Source organism: Scomber scombrus, chromosome 8 (genome assembly GCF_963691925.1).
Source record: "Scomber scombrus chromosome 8, fScoSco1.1, whole genome shotgun sequence".
Lineage (NCBI taxonomy): Eukaryota > Metazoa > Chordata > Actinopteri > Scombriformes > Scombridae > Scomber > Scomber scombrus.
In genome coordinates this window covers 17,285,369-17,300,460 of record NC_084977.1, presented here as the reverse complement: position 1 = coordinate 17,300,460, position 15,092 = coordinate 17,285,369, and the positions used below count along the sequence as shown (strand labels likewise).

General features: G+C 40.7%; 1 protein-coding gene across 1 annotated transcript in view; it reads right to left on the bottom strand.

Annotated features, from left to right (window-relative positions):
* ttll7 (tubulin tyrosine ligase-like family, member 7) overlaps positions 1-15,092 on the bottom strand; it is a 71,477-nt gene that overhangs the window by 11,727 nt on the left and 44,658 nt on the right. Inside the window, exons 14-18 of the mRNA XM_062424080.1 lie at positions 11,577-11,663; positions 8,225-8,456; positions 5,857-6,152; positions 4,535-4,669; positions 1,282-1,362 (exon numbers count right to left, since the gene is read on the bottom strand). Coding sequence (XP_062280064.1) covers positions 1,282-1,362; positions 4,535-4,669; positions 5,857-6,152; positions 8,225-8,456; positions 11,577-11,663 — 831 coding nt within the window. The remainder of the gene's footprint in view (positions 1-1,281; positions 1,363-4,534; positions 4,670-5,856; positions 6,153-8,224; positions 8,457-11,576; positions 11,664-15,092) is intronic.

Here is a 15,092-nt window from a genome sequence, read left to right as displayed (position 1 = left end):
CAGACAGTGTGGAGAGCAGGAGAGGACTAATTGCTGCACCGACGTCAGTCTTGGAGAGAAGGTGTCAGAAGTTCCCAGGCGGTCTGAGGACACCTGCGCCAGCCTTCCATCTTCCCTTCTTCGTCTTCACATCCCTTCCCACCTCACTGCCTTTTCTACCTCCCTATTGCTTTCTCTTTTCACCCCACTCCGAGTGCAGCGCTGTGGCTCTTTTGACTTTGATTCCTCGGCTCCTCATTACTGACGTGCCCGTCTGACTGTGTGTGCGTGCATGTGTGTTTGCGATGCGAAGAGGCAAGATTTCCCTACAGCAATGAGGCAAGCGAGACACGCATTCACACTCAGACAAACTGATAGATGAGTAAACACACACAGATATGTTTTGGTATGGTAATCAGATGGCAGAGCAGTGGGCCCTACATTCCTGACCTCTGCCTGCTGCTCATTAGACTGCTCCACTCCAAATAAAACATCAGCTCCCACCGCCAAAGCCCACAACACAGCAGAGCACAGTTGTGCAGAAAGCGGCAGCTGAGAGATCACATCATTACCGACACGCCTACTGGATGCCATTTCACGTCTTGTCCCCTCTTCTATTTTGTTTACATCCTATTTTGTGTCTGTACCTCTCATTCATGGTCAGACATAGTAATGATCTTCATGCCTGTGTGCTACTTTTTAAAAGTTGTTCAAAAGAGATAAAAGGAACATTTTGGAACAGTGACATTTTGTTAGGTTCACTGGTGCTCTATACAGAGAAAGAGTATAGCTGGCGTGGCAGCATAGCAGAGGAAGGCAATGTATGTGTTGAAAGATAAATATGGCCCATTTTAAAGACTTTGAGAATTTACAAATGCAAACATGAAGCATTATCTCTAACAATAGCATCTGAGAACTTCACTGTTATTGTTATTTAAGTGTTAATAACTAGATCATGTTCAGGTTTCACTCACAGACGTTCGCTCTTTGTCTTTTTCAGGCACCCAGAAGTACCTGATCGCTTTGTTCTATCAGTTTGATTGAGGACACATAAGTTTCTACAGTTTAAGACCACACTTTCACCACCCCCTCCTTCTCAGCTATAGCTGTCTTCCAAACCAATAGGCTACAACAATAGGCTAACTTCTTGTTTTCTATTTTAAAAGTTCTCTTTTTCTCCTATTTGTTAAATCGTCCCTCAATGTCTGTTGGGGTTATAATCTCATCCACTAAAAAGCAGTGACATTCAGTCCACATTCTTACAAAAAACAAAATCTTGCAACCTAATTCCATGAGACTCACCTTCCGTTGTTTGGTTGAGTCCAACTTCACAAGCCAATAGGAGGCCACCTTTGGTTTATGGTATTTCCAGTTGTCGAGGATCTGTGGAAGCAAGCAAGGGTCAAGAAAATGTTAAAAATACATTTTTGAACACACACTCACTATTTCTTAAAATGTAGAATTGCAATCAAGGAAATATATTTGAAAAACACCATCAGAGCATTTTATAGGTATAATTTTAACAAAAATGAACAGAGCAAGTCCATTACACTGCCATTTCCTTTCTTGACTTGTTAAACAGAAATCCTCTGTCAAAACCCAGATGATTACAATACTTTTACAGGCAGTCTCAATCATTGCCATAAACAACAACAACAAAATCAACAGGTCGGGCTACAAATACATGTGCAAGGGACAATTAATGCACCCTTTTAACTTGAGGAAGGGCCTTGAGGAAAAGTCTGCTGTAAGTGTTCACTGCCATGCTAGAGAGCACCACAGCGGAGCACAGTGAAATTATTATTAGTTAAACTGTATGAATGTGTCAGAAAAGGAACATATGGAGCTTATTCCCACAGTCACAGTCCTGGCAGACTTTCTTTCACACCATAAACCCACACATGTAATCTGTAACAATGCTGGATTCAGCTATCTTTTAATGAAATGACTTTTTGGCTTTCACACATACCTAGATCTCCGTTATGGAGAAGTTCCATGTCCAAACATGACAGAACCATTACGGATCAAAGTACAATATTTGTGCTATATCTAGCATCAGGCACATGAGACTAGGCAACACAGGAAATGTGTTGCAAGACCCGAAAGATTGTTTACGGAAACGTATTACTAATATGTCTTGTTATCAGGTCTTGGGCGCGTTACGAGAGAAGTGCTCTAATTTTTGTGTCCAGTCAATTTTCAGTTGTTTTTCACAAAACTAGGTTGTTTGCACACACAAAAACAAAATGTGATTCATACTTCTCCTGGCAATATGACCAGTTTTATTCACCCCAGAGTTTTATAATTTTAGGCAGACTGCCAAGAGTGCGTCCTATGGAAAAATGACGAGGTAATTTTCACTCATGACACCAACATGCAAAATTGGCAGAACATTTACAGAGTACAGTGCATTTCTGAAATTAGCTTCTGCATTATATGTTTTTGTTTGTGAATGTAAATGCAGCAAAAAGTGAGGGTTACTAGTAAAATTGAATCGTGATCTTTAGTACCTCAGCAGAAAACCCTAATGTTTTGTTGGTGTGTCAAAAATCCTTAGGGTATGTGTCATTATGCTCAAAAGCTGTTTTGGATATTCCCATGCACTTGCCTCCCGTGCAAGCATCACTGTGTACCTATAGGCACTGTTATTGTTGCTGTGTTGACTTAGTCCACATCTCCCCACTGGTGCACATAAACCTCTCACGTAGCATGCTAGATCCCCAGCAAACAGTCCTACCGATGGGAAGCTCTAGTTTAAACTTCATGTGTACACACAGACAAGAGAAAATGCGCATACAGGAAAAAAAACAACATTCCACGACAATTCAGATATATAGCTATGGTAAACAGCAAACACTCCCATTTACTTTCCAGAAAAGTTACTGGTTTGTTTTTTTTAAAACTCTCTCTCAATAAGAACCTCATGAACCTTGTCTGGTAAGCTGCACACTCATTTGTCATATTTGTTTCATATGTACACAAATTACCCCCAATTAAAGCACAACAAAACACACTTGATACATTTCACCTTTCCATGGTTCCAACTGCAACAAAAAAAAGCAGGTTTTGAGTGAAGATAAAGGAGGTAATTACTCTGATAAAAACACATCATTAGCCCAATTAGACCTCAACTTTAAATCATGGAAAACATAAAATGCCAAAGATTGTTTTCATGCCAAGTGATCACTCCTTCTCTCCTGAGGGGGGACACTGAACAGTACAGGTGCAGTCGCTCGTCTGCGTTTCCATGGTGCTCTCATTAGGGTTTGTTAACAGTACAGGTGTGGTGGTAATTGTCTGTCACGACCCAAACACACCCAGTTGTCACACACACACTTTTTTTTTTTTTGCTGTTATTATGAGGACATTGTATTGGCATACATTTATTCTCTGGTGGCTTGCCCTAACTTAACCTTAATCAAAACAGCTGCACACAATTATTATTAAGAATGTTATGTCAATCGTGAACGCTGTATGTAATCATATAAATTGAGATAAGGACAATATTTGCAAGTCAAGTACTGTTTGCAACCTCTCATTCAATACCCAGTATTCTCTGTGTCTATTCTCAGAATGGTTTGACGTGCATCCTAAAAGGGGGAAAAAACTAATACAAATACAAATCACATCAACAATTATAGTAATTAGAAATAATTAATCAAACTAATAAATTGTGTATTTGTTGAATATTTTTAAGTAAACAGTTTGCTTTATATAGTATTTGTTTCTTGTAGCCTCTTCAGCATTCATGATGTCACTGATGTGTCACTTATGGTGTAAATTCAAGGTGAGCCTCTGCCTCTCTTTGTTTCTGTTTCAAGTTGGGCTCTTTTGTTTTCTTAGGACTTTGACAATCTTGAAGCATGAGTATGTACATAAACTGCAGTTTGTTCCTGGCCAGCAATGAAATAGTATGTGGTTTTGAAAGGTTTTCTGTTTGTTGACTGTTTTAATAGACACTTTGTAGAAAAGGTATCCATCTGAAATCCTTGGCAGACTGCTTCCAACAGATTATGCACCATAAAATCATCATAAAATTATCTGCATCCATAGACTTAATTATTCTACAGTTTTTTGTACAGTAATATTTTCCATTAAGTTAAATTTAACCAATAGCTTTAGCAGTAGCACAAACATAAACACGGAAAATGCAAGGACACCGAGATCTCACCAGAAATAGAGGAGGCATGATTAATACAAAGGAGCAGTGGGGAATAGCGCTGGGCTGCAAACTGACCGACAGGTTGTCACTGGGGTCGCTTGAAAGACAATGGGAGCCAGGCCAGAGCGGACAGGCTATTGTGGAGGGAGGCGAATAGGTCACTTTTAGTTAGGCTGCAGAGTGACCGCACCTGGCCACAGACGGGGCTCTGGGAATAAAGAGCCTCCAGATTTACACTTTTCCTTTCTTCCTTTTGTTTTTGTTTTCATTACTTATTTGCACTCTGTGCCTCTAACTTGTTCTATTTTTTCTTAACACAAAAATACACATTTGATTATTGTATAAGGTAATGCACACAGGCACATACATAAACAATTGAAAGAGTGCACCTACCTCGTCCAGCACAGCCTCGGCCTCTTCCTCGGTTTTGCCAGGAAACCTGATCCTCATGGCGGTGAGCGCGGCAAGAGTCTGACGCACCAGCTCTGCCTCCTGCTCTTTACTCCTCAGGTTTATCAGTGGATCACCCTACACAATGTTAAAGAAATATGTTTAACTCAACACTATAATATCATCTCACATCTATAACAAAACCAAAACAGACTGAAAGAAATGAAAGAAAGAATTCAGATTTTTGGCACAAATGACTGCAATTTATTATTATTTTCACTATTAATTGTATGTCAGTGACTGGTATTTTCCCTGACATTTTAAAGTTTATTTATGTTTTTGTGTCAGAGGACATTTTATAAATTGCAATTTATGTAGGCATCTCACTGCAAGAGAGTATACTGTTAAGTCACATTTACACATTTATGATCATTGACATCAGAAATATAAACATTATTGTTTTCTTTAATTACCAGAGACACATTCACAGGCATTTTATCAACAGACTTTATCTGTAAGTGCTCATAAATTTAGTCCACCCAACATACTATGTTTAAAAAAACCCTCCTTTAATATACCATTTTATCATTTCTACTACAATGCTTACACTAGTATAACTATATCCAGTTTGAGATTTTCTGTACCAGCATGTACTTATCTACACTTATTTGACTCCCACAGGAAAGTTAAGTGTATAAAAAGAGGTAAAAAATTGAAAATTCTCCTGTCACTTACATGAGTGTCAAGCTACAAGAATACAACTGGTGCACTCCATGGCCTTTTTCAATATTAATGTTTTCCATTCAGTTCTTTTCTCAATGAAAAAAAAGTATTCTGCTTCATTTTATTTTGTTCCACTGTATCAAAAGGTTACTAGCGTACTTGTAAAGAAGGAAGGGGAATGGAGGAGGCAGGCAGAAAGCAACCAATGGCAACATAATGGAGGATCATTGCAATGGGCTACAGTAAGCTATACAGTATTGAAGAAGCTGCTTAAGAGATTTCAGCGGGCCGGGGTACAATATATGCCAGATGAGGTGAAATGCAAAAGTGAAATATAACAGAAAAAAAAAGTATAATGGAAGAAAAGCAGATCAGTGCATCAGACTTTGGGCAAATAGAATTGGGAAATAATTCTTGATTGTGTACTTTAAATCTATTTGGAGTAGTGGATCAAAAGAGGATTGTTGTATTGATGAATGTGACAGCCCAGGTATTTAAAAATGAATTTACTATACTTTTCTACGACTAACAGCTCATCTGACACATTCTGAATTGTAAAGAGGTAGACCCAACTCTGTGTGCGTGTGTGTTGAATATCTTACTATGTTGGAGTGGATGGTCCCCAGGCTGTTGCTATGAGGCACACGGTGGGCGGAGCCACTGCGGCTCAGCGAATGAGAGCGAAGTGTGGCAGAGCTCGGCCTGACGAGGGGAGTGGCCATGGGAACAGTAGGGGAAGGTCTGGTGGACAGCGCCCGAACTTCACTGGGTGATGAGAGCGAGGCGATGGAGCGCGGACAGGAGATGGAGCGCCTGATTGGACCAGAAAGTGTCGGAGAAGCAGAGGGGGCGGGGCTGGTTTTCAGTGACCTGATTGGAGGTTTCCAGTGCATACGACCTGTACCGAAACAGAAAAGAGGGAGAGGGATAGGGGGAGGAACACTCACTTACTGTCACACTTCAATTTCTTTTCTTCCCTGATCCTGTCTCAGTGCCCCCGTCACTGTCAAGCTCTCCTCTCTGCTTTCCATCCACTGTCGGTGGCTTTAGAGATGAAGTGTGGCATTAAAACTCCCATAGCTAAACTCAGGCACACTGGCACAGTGGCCCAGTTTGTGCGGGTTTTTAACGATTGCAGCATATGTAGTCAAAACCAGAAACTAAACAGTAGTACTGTCTGGTTTGGGGATAGATTAAAGAGAAGCTCTCTCTCTCTGTCTCATTCGCTCATTCGCTCGCGCACACACACACACACACATTGAACAAACACATTAAGCTGAAAACCCACACTGACACTCTCCATCACCCTTGAAACTCCTCCAGCTTGTCTACCAGCCAGTGTATTAGTGTATTTCCTATGCGTGCAGTGTGTGTGTGTGTCTGACATCAAGTGGACACACAAGTGATTATATATGTGTGTCTGTCTGTGTGCGTTTGTGTGTGTGGCTCGTAAATCTTCCGAGGTTTTGCCCTTGCCAAATGAGAGCATTATGAGGCTTAGTCCTAGCAGCCCTTTGGTGGCTTGGTATGGAGTAGGGCTTGGCAGGGTTGCTGTCTCTCTATACACACACACACACACACACACACACACACACACACACACACCACACACACCACACACCACACACACCACACACACACACACACACACACACACACACACGCACACACGCACACACACGTACACACACACACGCACACACAGGCACACACGCGCATGCACGCACTTACGCATGCACACTCACACACAAAGTCCAAAAGTTGGGCTTTTTCATGGCTTTGTCCTTTACTTTGTGACAACAGAATGAGCCCAAGCAAGGATCTTTTCTATTGAGCAGTAAAACCAGCTGCCCACAATGCAACCCACAGAATTTTTCCACTCCAAGGTCAGTACATATACTGCTATGAAAGGTGTGAAAGCGAGTTCTTGTATCTGACTTATATGAATTTGAAGGAATGTCTCACACTGTCACTATAAAAAAAGGAATATTTCAGCATTAAACTCAAGGTAAACAGCAAAAGCGATTTCTTCCTACTATTCTCTTTCAATCAAATCCCTTCTTCTCTTCATATCTGCCGCTTCCTTTGCCTTCAATTCTCTACAACTGTGCTCTTTAGAACACTTTTCTATCCTCAAGTGCTCTTCAGTGCTTCAACAAGTGTGCGTGTGCGTGTGTGTGTCCACAACTGTGAGGCTAGAATGCTACTTTACTTTGGAACTCGGCAACAAAGAGCCACATCCCATGAGTCTACGATCATCCTGCATACACTTTAATTAAAATCCAAGGATCTGGTGCCATTTTATCACATCAATTAGGCACATAAACGCTGTCAGGCAGATGAACATCTGTAATGTTGCCCCTGGTGATTCACACCATCACAATCTACAACACTTTGCTGCGGAAGAGTAAGTATGTGCATGCACTGTAGGCACTGATCAAAGCAGAAGTGTCAGCATTTGTATTTAAAAAGTATGTATGCATGTACATGTGTATGGCTGGAGTGGATGTCATATTATTGCAGCCTCACAGGATAATTTACAGTTTCTTTACTGTATCATTACATTTGACATACATTCAAGCTCTCAGTCTCACTCCAGGCCATACTTTAATTTTCTATCATAATTGAACGAAATGGAAATTGAGTCGGAAATGCTAAAACATTTAGTATTTGGTTGATAGATTTAGATGTGTGATTTCTTACTTACACATCTAAAAAAAACAAGTTATTTGAGCAATTAAGCTAACCACTTTAATTAGATGGAAGAAAGAAAGAAATCAACAAACAGGGCAAGAGGAAGAGAGAACAAGACAAGATGAGGAGAAACAAGCAAGCAAAACTATAAAATAAAGTAAACATGAAAGCGAGCAAGAAAGACAGAAGACAGGATCCAAGTCCGTGTCAAACCCTCACACTGTCTCACTAAAGACATTCTTAGACATTTTTACACATCCTGCCTCTTTACTGTACCTGAGCGCTCAGCCAAGTTCTTCTCCTTGCCATCCCCAAGGTCATATGAAACTTTCTTCTCCCTCTTCTCTCCGCCTCTTCCTCCTCCTCCTGCTTTCCTCCTCTCCTCCTCCTCCTCTTCATCTGAGGAGGAGCAGGAGTTTTCCGCGCTGCTGCCGCTGGTGAAGTCAGCCAGGTAATCTGGTCGCTGCCGTCTTGGTGTCTGGCTGCACTCTGGCATGGCAGTCATGTTCTGTCAGGGACAAACACATACAAACACATACACACATATGTTGCTTGAGACATACAAATACTACACTTCAGAGTAGCACATTGATATACACAAGTTTATAAAAACACACAAAGAGATCACAGATGCACACAAAAGATAACCATGTACACAAACATCATTCTTCTTTTATCCTCAACCCTCAACCATACAAAATTACCTCATTTTTGAAAAATGTCCCCCTTCCCAAGGTCTAAAACTCAAACAGGCTCTCACAATGACATAAGTTCAAGAATACACATACACACATACATACGCGCACACACACTTAAACATGAAGATATTGAGATGTCAGCTTCCCTCAGCCTCTCCTCGCCCTCAGCCCATTACCAACTGTCACTAAGAGACCTGGTGGTGACACGGCTAACCCACATGCCCACATGTTCACTTGCAAGCTCATTATGCACAGATACAGTACACAATTACACATGCACTCCTTTAAAAGCCTTACTGTCACTATAAATAGGAACTTGAGCGGCTTCGTACCTTGAACAAATTTGACCTGATAGGATATGTAAAGGTTTAAAACTAGGGCCGGGACTTTAACGTGTTAATTAAGATTAATTAATTACACAATAATTAACGCGTTAAAAAAATTGACGCATTTTAATCACACTTATTTTTGCACCGCGGAACGTTTCTCACTGGATGAGTTTCAGGCGGACCGATTATACTGGAGCACCAACTAGAGTAGTTCAGACAACAACAAACCACAGTGAAAATGAACGAAGTAGCTGATGAGACCGCTTTGGTTGGCCCCGTGGATGGGAAATGTTGTTACAAAAAACGGACGGATGGAAGTGTCGATAAGAGCATGGTTGTGTGCAAGCTATACAACAAGGAATTCGCATATCACCGCAGCACATCGAGCCTCAAGTATCACCTCAATGCAAAACATATAGCAGCTAGCGTGGACGCTAGTGTGGTAGCTAGCTAATTTCTGAAATGTACTATATTTCTAAATATGCTATTGCTACACTTAATGGCAAAATTGCACTGGTCTGTTGGACTTGAACAAAAATAAACAATATTTTTGTTGCTTAAGCTTATGTATTCAGTCATTATTCAATGGTATACTAAAAATCCATGTGAAAAAAATTACTTCTCACTGTTCTCAGGTCAAATATTTATATGCAATTAAAATGTGATTAATTTCGATTAATTAATTACAAAACCTCTAATTAATTAGATAATTTTTTTTAATCGAGTCCCGGCCCTATTTCAAACATATGTTTTTTTCTTTTAAATCATATGTTTTACATATCTGATGGTTTCTGTATAAGAAAATGAATGTATGTAGAAAAGCAGTAGCAACATCTGATGACTTCTATGATTCTGGGGAAGTTGACACAAACCTGCTGTTGTTTTTCTACTAATAAGGTGAAATAAAATTAGCCAGTATTTCAAGCAAGGACAACTGTGATACTTGAATTTTGAAAGTCTGTGGAGTGATAAGCACAGCAATGACTTGCACACATGAAATCTACTTCTGCCCCAAAACACTCAAGTTTTTTTTTTAGTTTGAGCTTCATTAAATTAAGTGTCTATTTCACATCCTGGAAGGGGACACACTGATAGCATTAATAAAGCATTTATACATCTGTTATTCTACGGTTAGCTCGGGCAGCGCTGTCAGGCCACACAAATTAATGGGCAGGAAGTGATCACAGGGCTTACACAGTCACCGCCGGGTAGTTGTGTGGGTGAGTGATAGAGGAGGATAGAGACAGAAAGAGATTAAATACATGAGAGAAGAATAAAGGGGAAGATGGGAACATGAGATTGATGGGGAGAGAACTAAAGAGGAGGACAAGGTGAAGTAGAAAGAAACAGAGAGGATGCAATGAATAGGTGGAGAGAAACGGAAATGAACGAAGAAAGAGAAAAGGACAGAACATATGATCAGAGACAGAAAAAAAAAGATGTGAACAGACAGTGGATAAACAGTGGAAAGCCAGATAAAGAGAGAGAGAAAGACATTTTGGATATTTGTGAAGAGTACAAACAAAGCAAGCATGGAGAGCTGAGGACAAAAAGATAGGGAAATAGGGCCACACCATGAAGGACACATGTGATAGTATATATAGTATAGTATGTATACAATATGACCGGAGAAGTTGGAGTAAAAAAAAAAGACATTAAGAGAAGCAACTACATCAGACAAAAAGAGAAAGAAAACCTGAAGGCTAGCTCTCCCTCTATGGCACTTTCACCATTTCACTTCCTTCTTAACTCAGCGATAACAAACCTTAGCACCCCTTCCTTCCCTGAAAATCCTCTCTCTAATCCCTTTGCCTCACTCCTCTATTCTAACTCTCGCATACTTGTTGGTTCAGTTTCACCAGATGGCTTGTGAGCACTACACCCCAAGGAGTGAATCTAACCGTCACAGCTCTGTCTTTCTCCTGCTCTCAATGTCTCTCTCCACACACTCGGCAACATCGAAATGACGGGGCCCAAATTAATTTGGACAACAGTGATTGTGTCTGAACAAGTCCTCATTCCAGCTAAGGCCTCTCTAATGCAGCACTGAACTGCCCTGTCGAGTCCCTAACACACTCTTTGAGTGTTCCAGCCAATTTAGCCCTCGAGTGAGGGATGGATGTAGATGTGCAGTGAGAAAAAAAGCGGATCGAGAGGTGAAGGGAGGCAAGTGAAGCAAGGTGATGGAGGGAGAAATGTGCTGTCATGGGAAATCGAGGGGGCGTATAGGTGTATGTGACAGAGAGAGAGAGAGAGAGAGAGAGAGACAGAAAGAAAGAAAGATAGCATGGAGAGAGTAAGAGAGACAGCCTGACAGCTGTCCCCTAGGGGAGTTGGGTCTTTTCTTTGGGCCTCTTTTTGATTCTTTTCTTTCTCAACTAACCCACTACCCCCCCACCCTCTTTATTTTTCTGAACCACGTTCTATGTGCTTTCTGGGGGCGTTAGCTCGAGGCATCTGTCTACCTGCCTCCCCCCTCGTTCCTTCTCTCTTTCTCTCTGACACTCTTCTTTGCACACTTTCTTGGGTCCCTCGAGGCATGTGGCCCCTATTCTCCCATATCTCTCTTAGTTTGTGTCTCCCTATCTCTCTCTCACCCACCTTAGGGCCTCGTTGCCTGGAGGATTTGCCCATCAGCTTCTCGTCGTCCAGTTCACATTGCTCCAACAGATCCAAGATGTCCTCCTCCTACACATCAACACATACAGAAAACACACAAAACAGATGAGAAAAGCAAAATGTGTTGATTTTGGGGACATGAGGGACAAACAGTATAAAACATCAACAGAGTAACAGGGTAGTTAAATCTTGATGATACATTGATAAGGAATAATTAAAATGCCTTGATGTTTCATAAATCTTATCTAACTTTGAAGTCAAATGAGGTGTGAGAAAACAAGAAACTTAAATTGTTAGAAAAAAGTGGGGGGAGGGATGAAAAAGTTTGACTTCACAGGCATATGGGCCTTATCTGGGGTTTAGAAAAAAGGCCCTGGCTGAACATGCACTGCTCTTTGGCAGCATTGATAGAGGCTGAATTTGGAAAAGGCAGCATCATGGCCATCGCCAATATGCTGGAGCCTTGGCCATTTGGCTGTAGCTGAAATGCAGGCAAAGGTGATTAATGTTGTTTCACGGCTGGGACATAAAAAGCTCCCACTTGCCGCTCAAATACAGATGAAAAGTGATTGTTTTCTCTCAGATTAGCCATCAAGCTGCTTTCTGGGGTCTGTGAAAAGGTCAGTGTGCCCCAGACTCTCTGTGTTGCTGTGTTTGTGCACATGTCTGCACGTACATGTGTGTTAGTGGCATACTTCCTAGAAGTATATGTTCATCTGTCTTACACTTACATGACTACACAACCATTTATAAATGTACAGAACTGTGTGCACTTAAAATTCCCACCGAGACCACATATTTCAGCAAAAAAAACATAAAAAATAAAAGGGGCAAAAACCACAATAATTAGATCAAATTAGTTACACTAGGTGTTGGTCCTTATAGGTCTGTGTTACCGCTCTCACACGCGCTGCATTTATAGTCACACAAACACATACACACACGCGCAGTCACTCTCTAGTGCACGCTCTTGCTCGTTTACTCCAGATTCCGGGAGATTACGTCTCATTTGCGGGCGCCAGGGAGTCGCTATCAATATGCGGGAGACTCCCGGAATTTCCGGGAGAGTGGGGATGTCTGTAAAACCATACTAGCTATTTCAAAAGATTGGATAATATGATGCATTATTTACTACTATATACTAAAATAATTCTAAGAGTGTCACTTCCGGTTATGGAGGCACAGAAAACAGACGTGTGGTACCAACCTCTACTCAGTAGTCCACTAAAATTAGCCTTCTGACGAGTCTTAACTGAGATAACTTTATACCACCCAAACTTTCATAAGTAAATGTACTGAAAGCAGGATTATGTCACCAAAAAAGACAATGGTTCATATCTGAGATGGAAAAAAGAATACAGAAGATTGAGTCCATAATTGAGGGAGAAACTAAACTTTCTCAAACGACTGAGAAAATTGTCAGTGACAACAAAGCCATCAGGCACTGAGTTAGGACATCGATGTAAACATTATAAGTTTAATGACTCCTCAGCCGCCATGCAGCTTGAGCTCAACGACTACAAAAAAGCTACAAAGGAAGAACTGAGAGTGCTGAAGGAACAACTGGATGACCAAGAGAGTAGAGCTCGTAGATCAGCTTTCCAGAAGGAATGGAGGGGAAGAACACAGTGGCATTCATACAGGAATAACTACCCAAAATATTAGATTAAGTAGGGCAAAACTTTTGAAGTGGAACGTCCACACAGGTCACTGTAGATGGCCAGCAGACTGCTTCTCAACTTTTCTGAGACTGTCAAGATCAACAATGCAGCCCAGAACAAAAACTACAATATGGCAATCTGACTACCATGATCTTCAAAAAAGAATAAAACCTTTGCTCCAGTGAAAAGGAAACTCAATAAAAAGCGTAACTTTGAAGGTGCTGCATCCAACCACCTTTACTATGAATCTAGAGGGAGGAGGCTGCACTTTTACAACACCACAAGCTGCTGAAAACTACCTGAGGAAATATAACCCAGACGCGCTGCCACAAGACTAACCATCCAGCCAAACACTGTAGGCTAATTATCCCAGATTTGCTTCACACTGTTCAGAGTTGTTCAATCCTGGGTCCCAAATGTAAGTACCGGCAGGGTGCTTACGGATATGTGCTGAGAGGGATGTTTAGAAAATGTTCAGAAAGAGCTACAACATACACTTAAAGTCTACAGGCTCTGATATGCTGCAAACTAGTCTTTCCATGGTAAAACAAAACTGATCACTTTCTTTTATACCCTGCTTAAGCACTTTACTAAGACATTTTTATTTCATTTTTTCTGATTATCTCTTTAGATCGACATAATTTCCAACCATCTTTTAGTCATCCTTTTAGCTATAAGATCTTTTTGTGTGTTTGATGTTTAAGGTTTCACACACCAGGAGATTATCAGGAATAGCCTCACCTGGGGTTATTATGGGGAACTGAATGTAAACTTCTGTTGTAAATTTGGTTAAATTACTAATAGATTATTTTAGCTTCAAGGAGGATTGGTGCCACTTAAAAATGCAATAGGATGTGTCCCAACTGCATTAAAAAAAATCAAGAAGAGTAGGAGTTTGGTACGAACTCATTTGGGGAGAAAGTGGGGTAAAAGGGGGGCATATAGGGGTTTACTTTTATTCTTTTGCATCTATTTCTTTTTTTTTCTTTTATAACATGCATAGAAATGAATCACTTAGAAGAGGCAGTGTCTTGGGCTACATACTCCAACTAGCTTCATTATATCGTATATTACCTTATGGGAAGAATAGATGAGGGGAAATGAAAGCTGCAGAATTTTGGTATTTGATGTGGAACACTATGGGCATCAACAAAACGTCAAGACGTAAAAACTTACTTACATACACCTGCTCAATGACACAGATTATTATAAATTTATCAAAAAACAACATACTTTTTTTTTTTTAGCATTAACTGCCTCAGGGACTGCCTCATCAACCCTTGTATGGGAATCCTTAAAGGCTTATTTGAAAGGTGAGACTATAACTTCTGCATCACGGGAAAAAGCAGCATCTGTTAAAAACAAAAACACTTTAATCAGATATTAGGAATCTTTAGAGGGGGGGGGGGGGAGACAACTTTTGACCTTCTAAACAACAAAAGGGGTGAATGTGATATTCTAGCCCTGGGGGTGATTGAAAATGCCATGGCTAGAACTAAACCATAGTACTACAAAAATGGAAATGAAAGTGGTAAACTATTAGCCTGCCAGATCCAGAAAGATTATAACTCAAGATGTATCTCCTCAGTTAAGGTCAAAGATGTTGCCACTGTTGTCCATAATCCTGAATTTATCAATGAGACCTTTCAGGACTTTTATCTACACTTATACTGCTTTCAGGGTCTAAATACTTGTAAAATCAGTAACTACTTAGAAAGATTTCTTGTTCTTGGGATGGCTGCTGAGACATGACAATCTAGAGGCTGGCATTATTAAACAGGAAGTTCTGTTACAATAGGAAAGCTTTCTGGAGCAAAATCACCAGGGTCAGATGGGT